We start from the raw sequence: 25,247 nt of genomic DNA, 5'->3' as shown, positions 1-25,247 counted from the left end.
CGATAATCACGCCCCCGTTTGCTACGCCCTCTTTTGCTACGCCCCCTTTTGCTATGCCCCCTTTTGCTATGCCCCCTTTTCCTACGCCCTTATCCCGCTCTATGAAATGCCTGGTACTTCCACAATAAAGTAGATCTGCGCCATCAGCCTGGTCTCCGGTGTCTCTTCATGGTGCCGCCGCTTGCCACGGGCCCAGGTCCCTCGACCCGAGAGGCCTCTACCTCAATTTATAGTAAGAATTCACCTTTTCTTTTTTTCTAGGAGAGATGCTTAGATTAACATAAACCAAGCATGCCTTTTAAAAGCAGAATTTTTAAAAAAAAATACTTACCTTTAAGAAGAAAAGATGGGAGTCTCAAGGAGAGTATAGAAAGGCCAAACATTAGAAGTATGTGACTAATCCTGTATGCACAGAGACATAAAAGATCTTTGGCTAGTAACAAGTCCAGTAAGAGAGCTACTATTTATCAACCTCACCACACCTAAACTTGAAACTAACTGCGTGCTGGGCATGGTGGCCGACGCCTGTAATCCCAGCACTCGGGAGGCTGAGGCAGGAGGATCACTGAGAGCTCTAGGCCAGCCTAGGCCACAAAGTGAGTTCAAGGCCAGCCTGAACTGCATTGCAAAACCCTGTCTCAAAAAGGAAAAAAAAAGAAAGAAAGAAAAAAGAAAAACTGCGAATATATCCCCTACGTTCCCTGTTCAAAAAAATCTAACCCTGTATGTGAGCAATCTAGGGGGTTTAAGACGACACTGGTTTATTTCTTCAGGTCTCCAAATGCTCTGTGTTTTTAAGTTACTACTGAATTTCCAGACCCACCAGGCACCCACGTGGGATTATCAGATGCTTGCAAAGCACATTAAACACGGTGTCGGCCGGTCGTGGTGGCGCAGGGCTATAATCCCAGCACTCGGGACGCTGAGGCAGAAGGATTGTTGCGAGTTCGAGACCAGTCTGGGCTACAAAGTGAGCTCAAGGTGCAGTCTGAACTGCATAGTGAGACCCTGTCTCAAAAAGACAAAAAAAAAAAAACACGGTGACAAATATTATTCGAGAATTCATTTTCAAACAGAGAAGGAAACATTTTTCATCCGCTTCCACCATAGAAAAAGTAAAAATCCAACGATTAACACAACACAAGGTGACAAAATGCAAATTCCTCCCTATTTTCAAACGAACCGCTTTGGGAGGCTCAAAGCAAGCTCTTTCCGGAAATTAGGTCAGAATGCTCCGGACTAAGAGGCACGGTAACCAGCCAATCGCATAACGGATTCCTTTTTATTTCTATTAGACTAGACTAGTGTCAATTGACGTGCGTCCGTAAGGAGGCGGGCTCTTGGCGAAAATCAACCAATTGGATATTGTCTTAGAGCGGAAGCGACTCTCGTCGTAGAGTTCCTGGGTATTCTCTATGGTTCCAGGACCGAGCGGCGCTAAGAGATTTTAGGCTCCAGGGACAGGAAATGACGCAGGGAGGGCGGAGGGGCGCGAGGTTTCAAGATGGCGGAGACTGTGTGCTTGACCGAGGAGAGGTGAAGGCTCCTGTGTACTAAAGGAGGCCAGGAATCGTCCCCTTCCCGCCCCTAGCAGTTCTGGGAGCCCAGGAGAAGTGTGAGTAGATGGAATTGCTTTACTCCGTGGCGTCATCTCCCATCCTTTTCTGGGGCCCGTGCGTTTACCCCGAGGACATCAGGGCCCTTTTTCCCGCTGTCCCTCTCCCGGGTTGGGGGTCTTCCGAGTCGCCCACTGGAGGATTCCTGGGCCTGGCGTGGCGCAGTGTCCGGCGGTAGGTGACTTGAGTTCGCCCGTCGGTTAGCACCGCCTCCCGTGCACGCTGACCGCTGCCGCAGGTCTGACGTCGCACATCCCCAGTCAGCATCAACCGTCGCCATGGTTTCGGCGGTTGCTGCTGCTCTTGACCCCTTCGGTGGACCTGGACCCCGTGTCGTTGAAACTTCTGGCAGTTTAGGGTACCTCGCGAATTTTTGGCTTGATTTCACGATCGCCTCTGCTTTTAGACAGAAAAGTAGTTTTCATAGACTCAGGTCTTCGCGATGGGGTCTTGTGTAAAAATTCTCTTTTTGTCTGTTCTGTTGTGGGAGAAGAGGATCAGAATATGAGAATGCTTGAGAAAGGAGAGCACAGAGTATAGAGGCAGTGAAAGATACACGAGCTTATGTTGGTAATATTTTGCAGGTTCTCGCTATTCGCTACGTTTTTCTTTTCCGGACCCGAGTTTTTCCGAAAAAGATCTACTTGATGACGATAAATTCCTGCTGGAACAGCTCTAAAATATCTAGCAGAAATCAGGACATTTGAATGCTTGATGAAAGAAGCATTAACTGACCTAATTGTGGCGTATAATCCCAGCTTTCTGGGAATCTGAGGCAGGAGGATAAAAAGAGTGAGCCCAGCCTGGGCGGTTTAGTGCCATAGTGACGTCCTGTCTCAAAATAAAGAGATCTGTCCTTATAGCGATGCAGCACAGTGTGAAGGCCCTGGGTTCGGTGTCTTACCACCCGCCACCCCTGCCCAACAAAAGCATTAACTGTAATAAACTTGTCTGGCAAAAATCTCTATAAAAGAAAGGACAGAGGGAAGGTATCATTGTATGGTCTACCAAAAAATTCACCTTATGATCTATTTTTCCCTTTCTTATCCTCTACGTGTCCACTTTTAAAAGGAAACACATTTATCTCTTTTATTATTGGACTGTTTCAAAAAAAAAAATTAGACTTAGCTCCCCTGGAGTAAAAGAGAAAGAAATGTTAGTAAAAGTTCTTACTTTTAAAAATATTTTTTATCAAACACAGTTACCATGTTCAGTTGCCTTAAAAAATACAAATCACAAGCTGGATATGGTGGCCCAAGCATGTCTGTATTCCCAGACTTGGGAGGCTGAGGCAGGAAGATCGCTGTAAGTTGAGGCCAGCCTGGGCTGTATAGTGAGTTCAAGCCCAGCCTGTACTACAGAATGGAGCCCTTGTCTCAAGAAAACAAAACAAAACAAAAACCCAAAAACCCCCCCACAAATCAGGAATCAAGTAGATACTAATTAGTAAGAAAAACAGTTCTCTTAATATTGAGGTTTTGAGGGCATTCTCTTAATATACTAATTTTGAATATTGGCATTTTCAGTTATACTTTAAGCCCTTGAGAGTCAAAAATTATATCTGAATTAAAACTAAATTTGAATTAAATATTCTTGAATTAGTGAGTTTTTTCTGTCAAAGGTGTTGGAAATGTATAGCATACATGCCAAGAGAGGCAAGGGAAGGACATTTGTCTTCGATCCCAAATCCATTTTTCCATTGTCTTTTTTTCTTCTTTCCCCCACGTGTAAATAAAAGGAGGCTATAGAAAAAAGACTAAGGACTTTTCATAGTCATGGTTTATGTCATATTGTTAAAACATTTTCTAGATTTTTTTTTCAATAGACAATGCTGTGATTCATGAGGAAAATGTTAAATTAATGAATAGTAAAGTCACCTTCTGATTCAACCTTTCTAAAGAATAATAGAATTTTCTTTGTGGTCAAGAAAGTTGAGGTCATTTTTCTTGGATACCAAGGGCAATACCTAAGGAAAGAACAAGACCTCACAAAATTAATAAAGGAATGTTTCTTTCCAGAGATTGATAGAAACTCTAATAAAAATAAAAAAAATAAGCTATTTCTTTGGTTTTGCAGGTTGTTTTTTTTTTTAAGAATAAGTGAATCACTATAGATTGTCAATATGGGGCGGAGATCAACGTCATCAACCAAGAGTGGAAAATTTATGAACCCTACTGACCAAGCTCGTAAGTGTCCATTAGTATGGAATGATGAATAGAGGAGTGTTAAAAATTGCAAATATTAGGGACTTTTCATTATGGCTTAATTGCATTATCAGCAGTCATAGAAGGAATAAATTGTATAAAGTTACCTGGAGTTGTTGTGGCACAAGATTAAAACTTTAAACATATAAATAAATTAATACCCATATTTCATTTTTGAGATTTAAGTGATTTGCAAAGTAGAATTGCCTTAAAGCTTGTTTTTATATTTGGAATTTTGAACATACTCATTATTTTGCAAGCTGTAGTATTTTATAGTATTTTTTCCTTAAGATTTATAATTACTCTCTAAGAACTTAAAAATGCCTTGACATTTTTGGTTGTGATTAGAGGGATACCATTTCTAGTGGGTAGAACCAAAGGATGCTACTAAATATCCTACAGTGCATAGGATGGCCCTGCACTATGAAGAATTATCTGTATTAAAGGGAAAAAACACAAATGTTAAAGAGTTGAAAGTTACATCATCTGTCCTTCTTTCTCTTTCAGGAAAGGAAGCCCGGAAGAGAGAATTGAAGAAGGTATGATATCAGAAGAACCCTATATAGCTTTAAGTGTTACTTGGCATATCTTATAGTTTGGAATTAATGTATTTCAAAATAATATTTTCAGTTATTTGCCAAAATAGATGATTTATGCCTCTTAATAAAAGACATAGAATTTACTAAGTCAAAGTTTACTATATTTAAGAAATGAACTGAAATAATTTTCCACGTAGGTTCTAATGGGTTATGACATTGTTTATGTTTCCCAATGAGTAAAAACAAAACTTTGAAAATAATTATTTTTTGCTGCTTATTGAAACAGAACTTGTCAAAAACTGCTGAATTAGTAAATGGAAATCAATGCTGGATAGCTTTCTATTCTATCTTCCAGATTAGTTTGTAGCAAGGTATTTGAATAAGGAAGGAATAACCATTTAGTATAATGCATTAACACATTGAGGGAGCCCAGATTTTTAATCGTTTTCAATGATTGTTCTTGTTTTATTGATATTTTGCATCATATTTTGTAAGACTTTTCTCTATTCCATTCAGTATAGAATTTTTTTAACTGTAACTTTAAAAGGAATACTTACCCAAGAAAGGACATCTTTTTTGACTAAAGTTATTTTTGAGAGCAAAAAATGTCATACCTCTGTTTTTGGTGGTTGAAACAAGTGATCTGAAACCAAAGGGAAATTCCTAAATTTGGTTTACGTCAGTTCTTGAAGCATATTGAAATAACTCCTGGACATCCAGCTTCTTAACTCTGCTCTTCTTTCATTTTGCTTAGAACAAAAAACAGCGCATGATGGTTCGAGCTGCAGTTTTAAAGATGAAAGATCCCAAACAGATTATCCGGGACATGGAGAAATTGGATGAAATGGGTAAAAGCTCGTTAAAAGGCTAAATTTTATAGCAGCTATAGTGATCTGATATGCACAGAGACAAGGATGTGATGAGTGAAACAGCATAGGCCTAAGAAAAATAGGACAGTATGATGACATTTAGCAACTAGTTAATTTTAGTGTCAGGAAGACAGAGAGATGGGGGCTTTTTATAAAGTGGAGATTCCATATGCTAGAGTAAGAGAAAAGGTAGCTAGAGGTGACTGTTGTGAGATTAAAAGTCCAGTCTGGCCAGTTCACTTTTTTTGAGAGAATACAAGTTTGATTTATGAAATTATTAATGTTCTAATGTTGGCATCTACCATATACATCTTAAGTGAATATAAGGCAATTTTTTATTTTTACAATGAGAAAATGCAAGATATCTGACCATTTGGTAAGAACATAAATCATCACATCGGTGTTCCTTGATTTATGATGGAGTAACATTCCATTAAATCACTGATAAATAGAAAATAACATACGTCAACACTGTTAATGTATCAAACCTAGTGAACATTATTGCTTCGCTTGGTCTCCCTTAAATGCACACAGGACACTTAGGTCAACCTTCAGTTAGGCAAAATCATTAAATTCAAAGTCTATTTGATAACAGTATTGTATATCGCATGTAGTTTGTTGAATACTGTACTGAAAGTAAGGAACAGAACAGTTGTGTGTATACTTGAGCAGATCTCATCTGGGTAAGACAGGAAAAGTTCTGAAGTGGAGCCATCCTAAGTGGGGGACCGTCATCTGTTGTTTGCGAGTCATTAACAGTTACTGGAAATGTTGGGCTGAGGCTATGTATAGTTCAGTAGCACAGCACCTGCCTGGCAAGTGCTAGGTACTGAGCTCAATTCCTGGTACGAAAAGGAAAACATGTTTACTCACAGATCCCCTTTTTTTGCTATTAGAACATACAGTTTTTTTATTTGTCCTTTAAAGTAGAAATTTTCTTATTTATTTATCTTACAGTCCTGGGGACTGAGCCCAGTTCCTTTTTACTCCAAAATGGAAGTTTTCAAGCTGCAAAAAAAGAGTCTAGTTAAAGCCCATGTGCTTTATTGGCTGTCAAGTCCATGTTCTTCCTCCTGTATCTCACCTGTTTTCCAGTTGTGTTTTAGAGTGATCTTGATGTATAAGTTTTGTTGACAGATACCCAACAGATTCAATGGTTTGTCCAAAAAGAGTATTAGGTAAAAAAGATACAGTGGAATTCCTCAGTGATGCATTAACTGGGGTTCAAAACACTCAGTCATGTGGGGCTATGGTATTACAAAGTTACCAAAAGAACTTTTGAGAATCCATGAAGTAGTTTGGTCAAGAGCTCTGCACCAAGACCCACATCCTTTCCAGGTTAGCTGTACAGTGATGGATTTCACTTGTTGTATCTGGCTTAAATATCACAAAAAGTAATAATTTTCCCTATGGGGCCAAAGTATCCCATGCCAAAATTGTTCTTTGTTGTTTTAAAAGGAGGTAATAATAGCTGAGGTTGCTTTGAGTTGTTATGCATATTATCTGATCCTCTGATTTTTTTGGGTAGGTAGATAGATACAATATTTTATAGGAGAGGAAACTGACACAGCAGTTTTTACATACCTTTTTCAAAGTCATACTGCTACGCAGTGGCAAAGCTGGGATTAAAACTCACACATTCAACACTTTTAAGTAATCACATTAGGAATAGTGTAAGAACATATCTTCTAGATTTGAATAAATCACTAAGGTTCACAGTCAGTATGATTTAGGGAAGAAGATAATTTAACTTGTTACCCTTTAAGAAAAAGGAGAAGGCAACAAGTAAGACATTGGCTATTAGGGGCTGGGGATTTAGCTCAGCAGCACAGCACCTGCCTGGCAAGTGCGACGTTTTGAGTTCAATTCCTGTACCAGAAAAAAAAAAAAAAAAGACATTGGCTGCTGTAATTGAGAAAGTCACTCTTGAAGCTGACCTTTGAAACCCCACATGTCATGGTCAAGATGGTCCGTCTATCTAATCTGCTTTATTTGCTTCATTCAGCACAATGCTAATGAAATCCTTGGGATGAAAAGTGGGATATCTACAGAATTAGTGTTTGGGAGACAAAGCCATAGACAGCACTAGGTTTGCTTTATCCCTGCTTACCGTGTGCAGGAGAAAGATCTGCTCCCAATTGGGATCATATGCCAGTCAATCTCTTTATGTCAATACTAAAAAGGAGAATGAGGGCATATGATTGGCCAGGTAGAACTGGGGTGTCTTGCACTGATCCTTCTTGGGGCAGAGGAACTGAAATGAAAGCCCATGTTGAGACATCATCAGTTAAGGGGTTATATGGTAGTAGGTAAGGAGCATAGGTCCGTCATAAAAATAGTAGAAGTAATAAGTCAAACAATGCTTATTTTATTTGTAATCCCCTTTTATCATCAGAGTTTCATTACAAAGTAATTGGTGTCCTCATTTTTCAGGTGAGGAAGCTGAGACTAGAGCATTTAACTACAGTGCCTAAGATTGAAGAATTAAATGACAGACCAGTGTTTATCTAAGAGGTTTTTATTAAGTTATATAGTCTCTAAATATCTAAATGAAGTAAACTTTTGTTTATAATTCTGTATTCTGTTTTTTTCCCAGAATTTAACCCAGTGCAACAACCACAGTTAAATGAGAAAGTACTGAAAGATAAGCGTAAAAAGCTTCGTGAAACCTTTGAACGTATCCTACGACTTTATGAAAAAGAGAATCCAGATATTTACAAAGAATTGCGAAAGCTAGAAGTAGAATATGAACAGAAAAGGGCTCAACTTAGCCAGTATTTTGATGCTGTCAAGGTAATCAAGTTTTTTGTGAAAAAAGATAAAACATTTTGCTCAAGATTTGCTTTTAAAAGTTAATGAGAAAATTCATCATTTTAAACCTGTTCATCATGTTAGCTTTTTCTCAGACAACGTTCTTACCATGCGAGCCAGCAATTCTTACATAAGAAAAATTAATCTGTCTACCAAAAGAGTAATAACTAAAATCTGAAAGTAGTCCAGGTATCTATTAACAGGGTAATGGATAATCAAATTATAGGGTATTTCTACAGTGGAATGCTATTCCGCAAACAAAAACTGATCCTTTTATTTTTCCTTTTTCTGCTGTTTTTTCTAATATGTACTGATCAGCACACATACTCTGAAAATGTCTGTCTCAACTTTGATTTAATATTCTTTCTTACAACTAATGTTTATTGACTTTGTTATGTGTGAGGCATTTTTCTAGGCCCTAAGGATACAGGCTAAACAAACTAAAGTCTTGCCTACATAGAATAATTACCTTCCTTCAGTGTTTAGCAGCTAAAAATGCTCCTGATACTGTACCATTAAGCATGATGTTTAATAATCTGTAGTGGACAGCCTTTGTCAGATTAAAAAGTGTCTTTCTGTTCCAGTTTGCCAAGAGTTTTTTGTTGTTTTCTGTTTTTTTTAATCATATTTTTAAAGCACCTGTTGGATGTGTGTTTTTTTTCTTTTTGTTTATTATAGTGAATTACTTTGCTAGCTTTTCTTTGTGAAATCATCTTGTATATGCAGGAGCAAACCTGTGTGCTTCTGACATAATTTTTAAAAATACTATTGGATTCAATTATTTATATTTTAAATTGGCCTGTAGGTTAGTATTGATATTAGGATTTTCTAGCCTCATGAAGTAGCTAGTCTCCCATCTCTTCCTACAAACAAGACCCTGTCTCAAAAAAAAAGCCGTCTCTAAACAGCTACTTCAGATAATCATATCCAAAAGGAATCAGGTGTAGAGTTCTATCTATAAAAGGATCAAAAACAAAAAAGCTAGACTTCGGTTCTTTGAAAGAGATGAAGATTTCTTTGATTCCTTTCTTTTTGTTGTCTTTTTGAGACAGGGTCTCGCTGTGCAGTTCAGGCTGGCCTTAAGCTCACTTTGTAGCCCAGGCTACCCTTGAACTTGCAACAATCCACCTGCCTCAGCCTCCCGAGTGCTGGGATTACAGGCGTGCACCACCACACCAGAGTTTCTTTCAGTTCTTGTTTTTTCATGATGTTTGTTAGCTGGAAAGCAAATTCAGATTGTGAAATAGCTGACATGAAATTTTTTGTGTTGCACTTGCAGATTTTTTTTATCGTGCTATCAAAGTTTCTCTCTGTTTCAGAATGCTCAGCATGTAGAAGTAGAGAGTATTCCTCTGCCAGATATGCCGCACGCTCCTTCCAACATCTTAATCCAGGACATTCCACTTCCTGGAGCCCAGCCACCCTCCATCCTTAAGAAGACCTCAGCCTATGGGTAAGGAAGCAATATCATAACCAGAGCATTTATTAAAAGCCCCTTGAATATCAGTGCCAAAATCAGTACAGTGAGAATTAAAAGGCAGTGTGGATGTAAGCAATATGACATTTGATTAAATGTGAAGAAATCTCTTGAAAATTTAGGAGAAATAAGTACTATATTTTTTCAAAAAATTTTTTATTCCTACTATTTACAGTACATAATGATTACAGTCCTTGTGGGGAGTTGGTGCATCCACAGAACACATCTTCATTCTTTTTTTTTTTGTCTTTTTTGAGACAGGGTTTCACTATACAGTCATTTTGTAGCCTAGGCTGGCCTTGAACTCAAAGCAGTCGTCCTACCTCAGCCTCTGCAATGCTGGGCCTCCAGGCATGCGCCACCCCACCTGGCCTGTCCTTCACTACTCTTATGTGATCAGTGTCACTTTTTTTTTTTTTTACAGACCTCCAACTCGAGCAGTTTCTATTCTTCCTCTTCTTGGACATGGTGTTCCACGTTTGCCCCCTGGCAGGAAGCCTCCGGGTCCTCCACCTGGTCCACCTCCTCCCCAAGTCTTACAGATGTATGGCCGTAAAGTGGGCTTTGCTCTTGATCTTCCTCCTCGTAGGCGAGATGAAGACATGTTGTATAGTCCTGATCTTGGTAAGGCATGCCTGTTTCTTTCACTCTGACAACCTTTTCACTGTGTTTTTCATGTTGGCTCTATTTAACATGTTCATAACCGTCAGCATTTAGGAAATAAATGAGGATACTATGTATGTCTAGTGGGGATACCAATGGATAAATCATAGACTCTCCCAAAGTGTAAGAATCATACTGAGGAATGTATAGAAAAATTGATTACGCTGTTTTATGTTAGTCTTTTCTGTTAGAGTTGCTGTGTAGCCCAAACTGGCCTAGAACTCATGATGCTCCTGCCTCGGTATCCCAAATTCTGGAATCATAGGCCTGCACCATCATGCCTGGCCTACATTAACCAAGCTTTCCTTAAGAGATGTCAGTCTTGCTACCAGTCCCTTAATATTAGGGTACCTATCTCAGCATTACTGTCATCAGACTATCATTTCACTGTATGTGGTCATTTATTGTTTCTAAATGTAATGTTTTCAAATTTGAAGTTTTTTTAAAGCTTACATTACGAAAAGGAGTATTTAGAATTATTACTAGTAAAAATAGCCAAACTATATGAATGAATAGCTGCAATTATTTACTGATTTTGTAGTGAAACAGGTTAATATTCTGGGTTACATAATGAGCATAGTTTCCTGATTCCTGGGTATCATGTAGCAGAGCATTGAATCCTATCACTTGTTTTGTGCTTCCCCGTTTTCCAGCACAGCGTGGGCATGACGATGATGTTTCCAGCACCAGTGAAGATGACGGCTACCCTGAGGACATGGATCAAGACAAGCACGATGACAGCACTGATGACAGTGACACAGACAGGTCAGATGGAGAAAGTGAAGGGGACGAGTTTATGCACCGTGACGATAACGAGCGAGACAACACCGAGGAAAAGAAGGCAGGTATGTGCAGAGCACAGCCAGAGGCCCTAATTCATCAGTGAGTGAAAGTAATTGTGAGCTTTGGAAAGGAGGACTCACAGTTGTTTTCACCTTTCTGTCTCAGTATTTTCAAAATTTTTAAAACACATAGTATTTAGTGAATGCAAGGTGGAAATAGTGTATGTGGCTTAACAGTGTAAAGATATTCTGTAGGAAAGAAAGAATAACCTTTTGTTTTTCTTCCTAAATAAGCTTTTTAAAGTGTCCTTGTTTGCTCTGTGAATTTTCTATATTGATGGTGTCTAATCATGAACCGGGATTATAATTGTAACTTTTGTACATCTGTAAGTGGAATAATGAACTCTATATCTATGATGTATGGTATTTATTGTTAAAAATTTTTTACACAGTGTAATAGTGATACAGAGTATATGCTGGGTCTGTCAAACATTGGTGGTGGAGCTTTTGGGATGTTTTTGTAGCCTAGAGTTGTCATACACAATGTTCATGTGTAGCATTAGTACATGTAATGCTAATATTAATAGTTACAATGATGACAGGTATGTCTTCTGCTAGTTTTTATCATGACTGCAAACAAAAAAGCTAAATGGTGGTACAGAGAAATAATATTAGAAAAGTATAGAAGACTCTTAGGTAGGAACTAGTAAAAGAAAATAAAACCAGAGTCACAGCATTTTTCTCTATATGGTCTCTTCCCTTTCTTTTCTTTTTCTACCAACTGCTTTTTCTTATATATTCATCAGCATACAAGCTCTGAAAATGTCTGTCCCAACTTTGATTTGATAACTTTTTTTTCAGCTAATATGTATTGACTTTTTACTATATGCCAGGCATTTTTCTAGGCTGAGGATACAAGCTAAAGTCCTGCCTGCATGGAATAACTACCTGCAGTGTTTACCAACTAAAAATGCTCCTGATACTGTACCATTAAGCTTGATGTTTAATAATGTCTAGTGGATAGCTTGCCTCAGGTTAAAAAGTATCTTTCTGTTCCAGTTTTTTTTTCCAAGTTTTTTTTTTATTGTTGTTTTCTTGGGGTTTTTTGAAGTATCTGTTGGATGTGCTTTTTCTTTCTTTGTAAGTTTTTTATTATAGTGAATTACTTACTAGCTTGTCTTTGTTAAACCATCTTGTATATGTGGGAGCAACCCTGCATGCCTATGACATGTTTTTTTAAAATACTATTAGACACCATGTGTTTATATTTTAAGTTGGCCTGTAGGTTAGTACTGATGTTAGGATTTTTCTAGCTTTATGAAGTAGCTAGCTTTCCATCTCTTCCTATGCCTTTTTTCAGAAATTTTCTGTAACAACGTACAGCAGAATTTCCTTATACATTTATTTGTAACTTTTGAGGAAGTTTTATTTCAGTTCCATATGTTTTGTGTTTATATCCTTTCTGTTTGCATGTTTTATACAGTGAATGTTTTTCTATAAAACTGGTTTTTATGTGAGGATTCAATTTTATTGACAAGTATATAAATAGGATTGTTTAAACCTTAAGATATATGTATCTTAAATTACTGGAGCATGTATTTACTGCGTCTTTAATATAGCTATTTCTGCAGTTTTGTCCAGTAGCGGTTATAGTTATATAATACTTTTGAGCTCTATAGTAAACAGCTGAATTTTATTGATCCCTGTCTTCCCACCTCCCACCCTCCCTTGACCCCTTAGGTCTGAGTGTGCGGTTTGCAGATATGCCTGGAAAATCAAGAAAGAAAAAGAAGAACATGAAGGAGCTGACTCCTCTTCAAGCCATGATGCTGCGAATGGCAGGTAAGGCGAGGAATAGTGCCTCACCTTTTGGTGGCTTTTGCATCACCACCTGGTTGCACTTGCATACGATTTTCCGCTCAGGATCCTTCAGAACCCTGAAGTAATAAGTTTGTGTTTTACAAAAATTAAGGTTTGGAACCATTAGAGAGGTTCCACCTGCCCCTGAGTTGTTGAGCGTGGGCAGTTAAGTGTAGGTCTGTCTTATTCTGAAGCCTGGGCTCACTTGCTCGCACTGCACAAGTGCAGTAGCACAGGATACTGTTTGATTCGTCCACGTCTAAATGGTTCACTGAGGAAGACTCTTTGGCTGTTAGTTTTTAAGGTGCACTTAATGAGATGTGTCATCATTCCTCACTTTTCTCCAGGATGTATTAACTCTATTTACACATTTTAAAATTTTCTTCCAGGTCAGGAAATCCCTGAGGAGGGACGAGAAGTAGAAGAATTTTCAGAGGATGATGATGATGACGATTCTGATGATTCTGAAGCAGAAAAGCAATCACAAAAACAGCATAAGGAGGATTCTCACTCTGATGGCACGTCTGCTGCTTCTTCACAGCAGCAGGCACCCCCACAGTCTGTTCCTCCTTCTCAGATTCAAGCACCTCCCATGCCAGGACCACCTCCTCTTGGACCACCACCCGCCCCACCTTTACGGCCTCCCGGACCACCCACAGGCCTTCCTCCTGGACCACCTCCAGGTAAGCACTTAACGTGGTGTGTGAATGCATATTAAACGTTAGTGAAATCGTCCGAGAGAATGTACATTGTTAGTAGTGATGCTTTCTTGTTTCCTCCTAATGGAATTCTCAAAAGAAATACGGAACTTGTTGATTTCTAAGTATTGTTCACAGGCGAGTTCTTCTGATAGACCCTTGTTTTTGGCTGAAGTTCTTCCTTTTCAAGGTTCTTATTTCTGGCTGTAGCAGTCAGAAATTTGAACAAGTAACTGTATTTTCCTTAGCATTACTTTGTGTTTTTTTTTTGTTTTTTTAGACACGGTCTTGCTGTGTTGTTCAGGCTGCGCTTGAGTTCATTATGTAACCCAGGCTGTTCTTGAACTTGCCTGTGATCCTCTTGGCTCAGCCTCCTGAGTGGTGGGATTACAGGGTCTGCCCCCATACCCGTCTAGTATTACCTTTTAATATGATAAGTTGACCCAGTTCTAAATTGATAGCAGGTGAGACTAGGGCACAGTTAGCATTATCTCGTGATGTTCTTAGTTTAAGAACTGAATGTCAAGATAATCCTGGTGGTTTTTTAAATTACAGTTCTCTTAATAAAGACAAAAGTAATCATTCTGTGTATCAAATATTCAATTTAAAAGTAGAAAGATCTTATTTATAATGTGACACAACCAAGAGAATTTCTTGGCTGTTTATAATTTTAGTCCTTCTTCCTAGAGCCAATCAAATCGGCTTCAATTGAAGTAACCCTTTTTTGATTGGTGCAAAGCAGAATTAGCTATTGTATGTCATTCTCACTGATCTTTGACTATATCTTAATGAGATTTAGGGATTTTTTAAAGCAACCTGACTTACGTTCCGTTTGCAGCTTATTCTTAATCTATTTAGGAATTTTTCTCATCTTTGCATATTTCCAGCCCAGCAAAGCTGTGATTGAGTATGATTTTTTTTGTAAGCCCTGGGAAATAAGAAGAAATAATCCGTGACAATCCAATACTCTTTTACTGGTGCTTTGCTATTTGTTGAGTGAATTCTATTTCCACATATTTCAGTGAGTTAATGACATTACCTAATTTTGAGTTGAACTTTTCAGTCAAACCACTTATACAATTTATACCAACTTCATGTGCATTTGTTTGACATGTATTTATCCTTTTTCTCTTCTCAGGCGCTCCTCCATTCCTGAGACCACCTGGAATGCCAGGACTCCGAGGGCCTTTGCCACGGCTTTTGCCTCCAGGACCGCCACCAGGCCGACCCCCGGGCCCTCCCCCAGGCCCTCCTCCAGGGCTGCCTCCTGGCCCCCCTCCTCGGGGCCCCCCACCCAGGCTACCTCCCCCAGCACCTCCAGGTGAAGCTTTGGGTTTCTACATTGAAAACCTAGTCTACTGTGCTTCCATGTGCTCTCAGCATTGTCACATCTTGATATTTTGAAATCAGAGGAGTCTTAATGATCAGTAATGATATTTAATTGCTGTTGGCCTGGACTGATGCAGAGTTCCTGACGTAGATATTTTTATTTGTTTCTGCCTGTCGGTTGTGGGGCTTCACGGCCATTGACAACATTGGATTGATTTTTATATTTGAATTATTTTGCTTTTAGAAGTACAGGTGTGAATATGAAGCTATTTTGTGCATCTGGATGAATTTTTTTAAAAGTTTAAAATCACTGCTGGTCCTAGGTACACACCTATAATGCCAGCCCACTTGAAGGCTGAGGCAGGGGGTCCAAGTTTGTGCCCAGCTGAGTGACGTAGTGAGATTCTATCTTAAATTAAAAAATTTTGAAGAGGTAGGAATGTAGTCAGTGGGAAGGTCCTTGGGCTCAGTCCCCAGTGCCACCGGGGAAAAAAGTCACAGAAAGTTTAGTACCTCAACTTTTCTTAGGATGCACAGAATAATTACAAGTCTCTCTAACCAGCAGCACCAAAGATTTAATGAAATATGTAGTGCTTTATATTCAAAGAACATTAAAATCTGCAGCTCCTGAAATATGATGATTGTATGTCTAAACCATTAATAGTACATGAATTGTTTTTCAGTAGTCAGATGTTGTGATTATACTTTGTCATATCACGCCCATTTAATGACCAGGGTTAAACATGTATTTCTTGCCCATTGAGTTAACCGTTTTTGCACTGGTATCGTGTGGAAATAAGTAAGTTAGGGATGAGGGTGAACCCCTGACCCTTACTTTAATGGTGTCTGCACTCTACAGGGAGAGTGGTATCCTGAGATGAATTTAAAGTAGTATTTGAAACCTGTTGGTAAGTTTGCTTTATATAGTATAGGGATACAGAATGGAGGTGAATATTGTATTCCTTTACTATCAAAATTTATTCCTGAGTTTTAAATAGTATGATTTGAGTTTGGCTTTTTTCTGTAAAATGTACCATATGTTAAAATTTATTAACCTGCATTTAAACATGGTAGTTTACTAGTAGTTTAACAGTAGTTTAATAGGAGTTAAACCGTGTTAGTTCTGGATTCACCTTGGCTCTTGTCCTCTTCATATAGGCATCCCTCCACCCCGCCCTGGCATGATGCGCCCACCTCTGGTGCCTCCACTTGGACCTGCCCCGCCTGGGCTTTTCCCACCAGCTCCCTTGCCGAACCCAGGGGTGTTGAGTGCCCCACCCAACCTGATTCAGCGACCGAAGGCGGATGACACGAGTGCAGCCACCATTGAGAAGAAAGCCACGGCAACCATCAGTGCCAAGCCACAGATCACTAATCCCAAGGCAGAGATTACTCGATTTGTGCCCACTGCGCTGAGGGTACGTCGGGAGAATAAAGGGGCCACTGCTGTTCCCCAAAGAAAGCCAGAGGATGATTCTGCTGTGCCTCTTGCCAAAGCAGCCCCCAAATCTGGTCCTTCTGTTCCTGTCTCAGTACAGACTAAGGATGATGTTTATGAAGCTTTCATGAAAGAGATGGAAGGGCTGCTGTGACAGCTGTTGATGCCGAAACAGGCTTCTGTTCACAGCGGCAGTTCATGGAGCAAGACACTCATATTGAAACTTAGGTGAAAGAGCTACTTCCGCTGTCAGGGTATTTTCTAATTTCAGTTCCAGGAATATGCTAGAGCTTAGGCTTGTGTGGAATTTCCTGCACCTGAGAGAGGGTATTTCATCCAGAAGATTGGCTATTGAAACAGTGCTGCTGACATCCATTCTCTTCCCACCACTGTTTTCATCCCATTTCTTTCCCTTCTCCAGTTTTTTGGAAATTTGTGACCAGGCTCATCTTATTTGTTTTGACTCTCTTCTTGTGTGCTGTGGGCCCTGGAATAGAGATTTCCCAAACAAAAAATTTTGTTTCATCTTCTTGTGTTTGAGTTATTTTTAATATTTTCATGTAAATATTTTGTAATATTTTACTTGTAGTGAAATGGATTGCAATGTCATTTCCTAATTCAAAGTAAGATATGTGAGGAGAAAATGTACAATTCTGATTAAAATTATTTCCCACTGACCTAAACTGTGTTTCATGGAAAAAATAATAAATGTTCTACACCAAGACTGTCTGTGTTAATGGTACCCTGTTTTGTGGGCAGAAAAGAAGCAAGTATTTAAGACAGATTTTTAAGGAACTATGGCTTCTGCTACAGAGTGAAGATTTTGCTGAAAACATGATAAAACAGATTTTAAGGCATAAAGAACTAAACAAAATACTTACCTTTGAGATTATTGTACTGGCTTTAGGGAAATTGAGAGGTGTTAACAGATAGTTTGACTCAGCTTTTTATTGCATAAAGTCCTATCCACAAAGATTACTTACTTGCTGCAGAGCTTTGAACTGATACTTGGTGAATGAAAGAGGCCCTTTTAAACCATTCCTAGGCTACGGAATCAGAAAAGATTACTTTCTTTTTTTATTGGGGTTTTTATGTACTTTTATATTAAAATACTCATTAGAAACACATGCAGCATTAATACAATTTCAGAGTTCTGTAGTAACTTTACCTAGTAAACTTGGGAATTGGTATTCACAAGTATTTCAACCATGTTACACTTTGCTTGAATGTGGTAAAACTTAAATAGGGCCTTGTGAATTTTTAGTGCTCGAGTGTGTATTTTAGAAACAAATACTGACCTAAGCAGGTTTAAACTAGGCAGACATTCCTTTGCACTGTACCTTAACTACCTTTCGTATCAATGCCATAACATCAAAAACCCTAAAAGGTAAGAGGTTGATTAAAAATGAAAGATGGGTGTTAAATTTTTTTTTTTTTTTTTTGGTCTCTTGAGACAGGGTCTCGCTATGCAGTTCAGGCTGGACTTGAGCTCACTTTGTAGCCCAGGCTGGTCTCAAACTTGCAACAATCCTCCTGCCTCAGCCTTCCAAGTGCTGGGATTACAGGCGAGTGCTGGGATTACAGGCGTGTGCTAGCACTCGCGGCCTGACAGGTGTTACTCTTGCAGTAAATTTCTCTGATGGACTTTCAGGTTTTTATTTTGAGATCTTGTGTCTGTCTGCCTTTGCTTGGATGTTGTTCTTTTAGATTAAAGCAAATCCTGTCAAAGTGCTAAGTAGACCATTTCATGTTTTGTGTATGCCATTGGTTTTGATTATTTTGGTTTTTGTTTTGTTTTTTACTGTAATTAATATAGCACAGTAGGTTAATTTATGATTTAGATACAAAGATTGAATGTAATTATATGTCAGCATCAAATCAATATTCTAGTTTTAGCATAAACAAATACTCCAGTACCTGCAATATTTTTATTTCCTTGAAATTTCTGTCAGGGAGAGATTTATGTTTTGTGTTCTTTAGAAGAGCTTATTATAAATTTATTTATGAAACATTGCTAGAGTTTTTTTAATGGTAACAAGAGGCCAAGTGTAGTTGCAGGATAGGGGAATCAGGAGTTCTGATTCTGGGTAAACACTTGTCAGTTTATGTCATGGTTTCAAAAATATTTCCCTTTGGTTAGATCATATCTATAAAATAGAAGCTAGGTACCAATTCTTCTGTGTTGGTGTATTACTATTTATCAGAGCGCTGCTTTGTTACACATCAGTTTCTCCTTGAAATCATTTTGAAATTCATTTTACTTTCCTAAGCTCAATTGGGAATCACAATAATAGCCTGCCAGGGCATGGAATCAACATAAAACCTAGATGTTACCTAGCTTCTCTTTAATTTCATATCTCAATGTGCTTATTCTAGTTTGTGCTGTTTATTCTTAAGTATAGCTGGGAAGTTACTTTAAAATATTTTTAGACTTTTATGGGATTCAAATAATTATTCAGACCTTTAGAGACTGCAGTCACCATCCTATTTAGAGCTGCTCACCTTGTGCTTTACCCAAATTAGGAAGACATACCTAGAAATGTTCTTCAGCAAGGATTAATTTGCAAGGCAGACTTCACTTCAGGAAATCTCAGTCTCAAAGCTGTCATCAAGCAGAGCAACATAATTTCTACACATTTAGGTCCTTGTTTCAAGAAAGTAAGAAAGAGCTGGAGGAAGGAATTACATCCTCAGAAACAAGGAGCTGTTAACGAAAGAAGCTCAGGTAATAAATTCCTAACCAGCACATATTAGCAGAAAAATTCAGTGCTCTTAACTGCACTGTCACAACCTACTTATAAAATTCCTAGCACAGATTTCTTCGGCAAAAACCAAATATCTCTCAAACACTTTCTGGTTGGAAGTTAGGTACTGCTGGTGTCCGTGTACTAAGTAATGATAAAAACATTTGGTCGTTTTTCTGTTTAAAAAAGAGAACCACAGGTGCCCTGTCTTCTTTTAAAAATATAAGACACTGCCAGGCTCCATGTTAGAAGTTGGCTGAACAGAATAAAGCCAAACTAGGCAGTGAGCCAAAAATATTCCCCAAACTGATAGACAATATTACTCTGCAAAATATTTCATCTACTGTATACTTCTAGCCTTCCTTGCAGTTAGATTAAGCCTGGGCTAATTTTAGTCAAGAGGCTGAAGGAAAGAAGGTTTGTGGTGTGAGTTTCTGTGCTCTCATTCCCTGCTGCTGGAAGAAGGAATTTTTATGGCTGATGAGTGGTATACAGACCCGGTACAGGAAAGGCAGCAGAACAGGCAGGAATTGTATATTTTGTAGACTTAATGTCTAGTCTTTTGAAAGTTTCAGGAACAGGGATTCCATCAGTCCTCCTGCTCTCGCTGGAACACTGCATTAAGTGTTTTTGTGAGGAGAAGTATTAAGTGAGCTTCCCCATCGCTGGGACAGTACACAATACCTGCAACTAAAAGGAGAAGAGGTAGAAAAGTGAAAAAAATTAAAAATTTAAAAAAAAAAAACAAAAGAAGAGGCTAATTTCAGTTGGGAGGGTTCAGTCCATGGTCTGCAGACTCTAAGGCAGAAATGGCATAGCAGAGAGGCCTGGCAGAAGAAAAGTTGCTCAGGTCACCAGGGTCAGGAAGCACAGAAGGGAGGAGCCTGGCAGCAGAATACACAATTTCAAATCGCACTTGTAATGATCTGCCCCTTCTGACCAGGCCCCACTTCCAAACATAAGATTTGGAGGGCATTGTACATCTATACCATAGGGGATAACCTTTGTCATGCCATGAAATGTTCTGTGATACTGTTCCTCCATGGCAAAGGGTACCTGCTCCCACTGTATTTGGACAATTAAGGTGTTGTCTCAGTCACTTTCTTGTCACTGAGACACAATACTCCACATTTAAAGGAATGGTTTGCTTTAGTTGACTTTTCAGTCCCTGATTAGCTGGCTCTAAGGCAGGAGGGCATGTCATAGCAGCACTGCAAGGAAAACTGTTCACATCCTGGCAGGCAGGAAGCAGAGGGTGAAGAGAAGCCAGAGGAGGGACATGCACCCTTCCAGGTCAGCCCTGGTGACCCGCCTCTTCTGACCAGGCCCATCTGCTGACAAAGGCAGCTGTCTGCCTGTGATCCAGTCCCCTTCCAAAAGCCCTGCCTAGGAGTGCACAAGGCCCTAGGAGGACATACACCATAACAAGGTCTGTCCCTCCAGAACCCTTCTTCATGCAGTGGAGGGATTGGCCCATCCTACCTTATGCAGTGGTAGAGATTGCATTAGTGGCTTGTCTTTTGTCTTCCATTTGGGCAGGGCAATGAAGGCAGGGTATTGGAAGGAGGGAGGAAACTAAGATCATGGTATTTATTTAATATACAAATTTAAATCCAAAAAAATTACATATATACATTATGTATATATAAACATTATAAATGTAAAGCATGATTTAGTAGTAGGAAGACATGGACACCAGAATGTTCTTACCCTCTAGGAAAGCATAGACAGAAAGATAAATTTGAGATAGAAAGTTCTTTGATGAACATAAAATAGGGGATGTGGGGCTGGGGATTTAGCTCAGCGACACAGCGCCTGCCTGGCAAGCGCAAGGTCATGAGTTTGGTTCCCAGTACCGGAAAAAAACCATAAATAAATAAATAATAAAATAAAATAGGGGATGCCTATTAGAAGATTTGGATGTTTAAATGTGGGACTAAGATACACAAAGACAGTAGCTCAATCTTCTGCATGGTGCTTGGACATTGCCAATATTTGTTTTGAGGTATCTTTTTCTACTTCCATTGCTGAGCGACCCCTTTTCTGGGTATCACACTATTTCTTTAGCTACTGAGAGAGGTAAATCAGCCCATATGCATAGTGACTGGAGGGGACCACCAACTAGGCCCTGAAGTGACTGGGAGTTGGCCTGACACAGCTACAATAGTGCTCTGCTGAACATAATTTCACAGGCAAGGCCCTAAGAGATCATAAAAAATCAAAACAAATGCAAGACCACTCCCTTAACCATGTCTGAACACAAACAAAAAACATGAACTTTGTCCAAACCACAAAAAATGACCACAGAGATTTCCATCCAGGTACGCACAAGTGTATTTTCCAATTACAGCCTTTCCAACATTCACTGCACCCACTTCCAGACAGCAAGCAATCCAGGCAATCCTGAGCAAAACCCCCAGCCAACTAACACAGACCCACTCCTATAGTAAATCCTAAAGTAACATCTTACTGAGTCAGATATCCCACATTCCTCCATAGCGTGTGTTCCTCTTTGCTACAAAGAGCAATAAACCCAATTTGTTCAACTACAAATCCTGGTTGTCTGCCCAGCGGGCACAAACAAAAGTACAGGTTCAGCTAAAGTGCTTGTTCTTCTGACCAGGACTCTCCCTAAGAACAAAACCCCTTGTGATTTTATATCTATGAGGTGTACCTACTTATGGCCGTGAGCCAAGTTTGTGCTGAATTGAGTTCTCATATTAGTTAAAGCACTTCAGCGTTTATTTTGTCTTCCTTGCAAGATCTCTTGCAGTTTTTAAATTATCCAATCTGACTTGTACTCTTTGGTAAAAATTCTTTTTAATCTTCTATTCCTTGCCTCTACTTCAAATATTTACTGATATCTCTAAGAGGGAAAGTATGGGAAAGAGATAGACATAGAGCTTATAAATCCATCTGTGAGCTACCTTCAAGGGCTGAGGAGTTTAGGAGGTCTCTGGACCAGTGACTTTAGGAAAACTTTTGCTTTGGGCCCCGTTTGCAATATGGTAACATTTTCTTCAGTCTCATCTTTGTGCCCCCGCAATAACCAGCCTATACCATGTTATGTGCCTGGAACCATGCTTGGTGATGACTGGCTCTAGGCCCAGCTATGGGGGCTAGAAGTTGCATGTCTAGAGCCGGGCATCAGGGCACACGCCTATAATCCCAGCACTTTGGGAGGAGGGCTACATAGTCCTGAGGCAGGAGGATCATCATGAGTTCAAGGCCAGTCTGAACTACACAGTGAGACCCATTCACCAAAAAAAAGTTGCATGTCTTTACAGGCCACTGTGTGTCTCTTGCTCTGCAAAATTCAAAATGGCACCTCCTTCCCTTTTGCGTTCTCATTCATGCTAATTTGTACACCTATTTCTGATACACAGTTTCATTAAGGGTGTCGTGGAATTGCAGTGGCCACCTGGGCTTTTGACGTGAAAGAGCTCATGTGAGGGGTACTTTATGCTTTTTATTGTTTAGTCTTTTTGAGACAAGGGTCTCATTTTGCAGTTCAAGCTGGTCTTGAACTCCTTTTGTAGCCCAGGTTGGCCTTGGACTCAGGATGAATCTCCTGCCTCAGCCTCTTGAGTGCTGGGATTATAGGTGTGCACCACCATACCCGGCCAGAGGTACTTTACAGCAAAAAGCAAATAAATCTTCACATGCAGGTTGCTCCTCTTGTTTGTCTAAAAGGTGATTTTGTTGATTAGGGCTTTTAATCACATGCCTTGATAAAATTAATAAGAATCTAAGTTACTGTTCAAATGTACTGGCATTCTCTTTCATGTATATATGTATGAAAATCTAATTTTCTACTTCTTTCTTTGTGGAGAAAGCAAAATAAAGCTTTACAGGCCGGTTGTGGTGGTGCACACCCATAATCCCAGCACTCGGGGGGCTGAGGAAGGAGGGTCCCTGTGAGTTTGAAACCAGCCTGGGCTACATAATGAGTTCAAGGCCAGCCTGAACTGCATAACGAGACCCTGTCTCAAAAAACCAAAATAAATAAATAAATAAAGCTTTACAATATAATTTCATATCTTCCTGAAACTGGTTTAATTTCTTTTTCTGCATGTTATTGTTTTTAAATTTTTTTTGTTCTTTTTGTTTTTCATTTCCCTCTCTTAGGGAACATTTACTTTTTAAAAACTGGTTTGTCATTGTCAAATTTCTCATGTTTTAAACATTCTAAAATGCCTACATTGGCTTTGTGAGTTAATAAGGTACTAATTTCCAAGACTTACTTAAAATGAACAGTTGTATGTGAAAACATATATTCAACTAGATAGATTGGTATTAAAGGATATCTTTTCTTCTCTTTCTTTTCTTTTTTTTTTTTTTTTTTTTTTTTTTTGAAACAGGGTCTTGCTATGCAGTTCAGGCTAGACTTGAGCTTACTCTGTAGCCCAGGCTGGCCTCGAACTCGCAGTGATCCTCTTCAGCCTCCTGAGTGCTGGGATTACAGGCGTGTGCCACCATGCCTGGCCAAGGATGTCTTTGAGAAGGATTTTTAGCAATATACTTTCTGACTTTTAATTTATTTATCCCTGTAGTGCCAGAGATCAAACCTAAAAGCCTCATACATATTAAGCATATGCTTTGTCACTAAGAAACATTTCCAGCCCCTCTTCTTGGCCTTTTTTTTTCCCCCCAGTATCAGAAATCGAACTCACGACCTTGCGCTTGCCAGGCAGGCGCTGTGCCGCTGAGCTAAATACTCAGCCCCTTCTTGGCTTTTAAAAAAAATATTTTCAGCCAGGTGATGTGGTATAATCCCAGCACTCTGGGAAACTGAGGTAGGAGGATCTCAAGTTCAAGCCTAGCCTGCACAATGTAGCAAGACCTTGTCTGAAAAAACTTAAAAGTGGCCAGGAATACAACTCAGTCCAAAGGCCCTGGGTTCAATCCCAATCAGTCAATCAATCAATCAATGTTTTCACTGTCACTATTTTTCAAATTTCTGTCTGTGCAATATAAAAATGTAAAAGGTAAAAATGTACCCTTATTCCAAGCCCATCAGTGAATTGAGGCGCTGTATCAGCTTTTCCTATGTGCAGAAAAAATAACTGTTAAGGACAGCTTTCTAGTTACATAGCAAAGCATAAGCAAAGTAGGGGATGTCTTAGAATGCAGTGATCCAAACTATAAAAAACTATCTCTGCCCTTTGATATCTTCTTTCATGATGTTCTCTCCTCTCTTTAGTGGCTTTGCTTCCTCTGCCAGTTGACTAAATCCTGTAGATCCCCAACTCTCCCCATTGGCTGTCACTACTTTTTATGTATTTGTCTCTATATCTCTTCATCCTCCCAGGGTGATTTTATCCACTCTGGCCATTTTTAGTCATGAATCCCAAAATCTTGTTCCTAAACTTAAGGAGTCGTGATATAGCTTAGTTATATGGCACTTGCCTAACATATGGAAGGCCTTGGGTTCTATCACCAGATGAAAAAAAAAAATCCAGCTACCACTACTGCCTGTTTTTCCATGCCCATACCTTTGTACACTACATTACACCTATACCTACTTCAGATGTGCCTACCAGGCTGAGAGACACAGGAGCCCCTATCTTCTCTTTCTATAATGCCCTGAGCATCTCCGCTTATATACAGAGTGCTTTTTTTTTTTTTTTTTTTTTGTGTGTGTGTGTGTGTGTGTGTGTGTGTCTTTTTGAGACAGGGTTTCACTATATAGTTCAGGCTGGCCTTGAACTCACTTTGTAGCCCAGGCTGGCCTCGAACTCACAGCGATCCTCCTGCCTCAGCCTCCCAATGCTGGGATTACAGATGTGTGCCCCCACACCAGGCCCAGACTTTTTTTTGTTGTTGTCTGTTTGTTTTGTTTTGTTTTTCTGGTGCTGGGGATCGAACTCTGGACCCTGTGCATGCAAGGCAAGAGCTCTACCACTGAGCTACATCCCTAGCCCCAGACTGTTTTATTATGACCTTCTTTTTGAGTGTGTATTTCCATGATACTAACTTTCTCAACAACTGGTTACCAATCGTAGGGATAACACTTACTGTTCAATACATTTTAGAACAGCTTCTATTCTTAATCTGAATACGTGTACCTAACAAGCCATTAATTACAGTTTGTCTTCAGGGAAGAAAAATAAATTCAAATTCAGGTTCACAAGCTTAACCATTTATTACTCTATTATAAACTGAATTGTGGATGTTCTATACTTAGTGAAATAGCCAGAAACATTGTTTTCATGGT

General features: G+C 39.3%; 1 protein-coding gene across 3 annotated transcripts; it reads left to right on the top strand.

Moving 5' to 3' along the window:
• The first annotated feature begins 1,245 nt into the window (after positions 1-1,245).
• Wbp11 (WW domain binding protein 11) lies at positions 1,246-17,010 on the top strand. 3 transcript variants are annotated; one of them, XM_005379004.2, is made up of 12 exons: positions 1,246-1,615; positions 3,693-3,802; positions 4,328-4,359; positions 5,114-5,207; positions 7,825-8,021; positions 9,359-9,492; positions 9,941-10,140; positions 10,833-11,024; positions 12,702-12,803; positions 13,211-13,504; positions 14,658-14,840; positions 16,007-16,440. In XM_005379004.2, exons 2-12 carry the CDS (start codon positions 3,739-3,741, stop codon positions 16,438-16,440), a joined length of 1,926 nt encoding a protein of 641 aa, XP_005379061.1. In that variant the 5' UTR covers positions 1,246-1,615; positions 3,693-3,738. The 3 variants fall into 3 exon arrangements, with proteins under 3 accessions (XP_005379061.1, XP_005379062.1, XP_013367099.1); XM_005379005.2 differs by lacking the exon at positions 1,246-1,615 and adding an exon at positions 1,892-1,974; XM_013511645.1 differs by lacking the exon at positions 1,246-1,615 and having other exon boundaries at positions 3,739-3,802; positions 16,007-17,010.
• The last annotated feature ends 8,237 nt before the right edge of the window (positions 17,011-25,247 follow it).

The sequence above is a fragment of the Chinchilla lanigera genome, unplaced genomic scaffold (genome assembly GCF_000276665.1).
Source record: "Chinchilla lanigera isolate Chin_1 unplaced genomic scaffold, ChiLan1.0 scaffold00012, whole genome shotgun sequence".
NCBI lineage: Eukaryota > Metazoa > Chordata > Mammalia > Rodentia > Chinchillidae > Chinchilla > Chinchilla lanigera.
This window is presented reverse-complemented; position numbering and strand designations above follow the sequence as displayed.

What these genes read in the sequence shown, in the direction of transcription:
- Wbp11 (XM_013511645.1), top strand. Translation starts at nt 3,739, where the DNA reads ATGGGGCGGAGATCAACGTCATCAACCAAGAGTGGAAAATTTATGAAC. An exon ending in CATGATGCTGCGAATGGCAG is followed by an intron (nt 12,804 to 13,210) that starts GTAAGGCGAGGA and finishes ATTTTCTTCCAG; the next exon opens with GTCAGGAAATCCCTGAGGAG. An exon ending in ACCTCCCCCAGCACCTCCAG is followed by an intron (nt 14,841 to 16,006) that starts GTGAAGCTTTGG and finishes CTCTTCATATAG; the next exon opens with GCATCCCTCCACCCCGCCCT.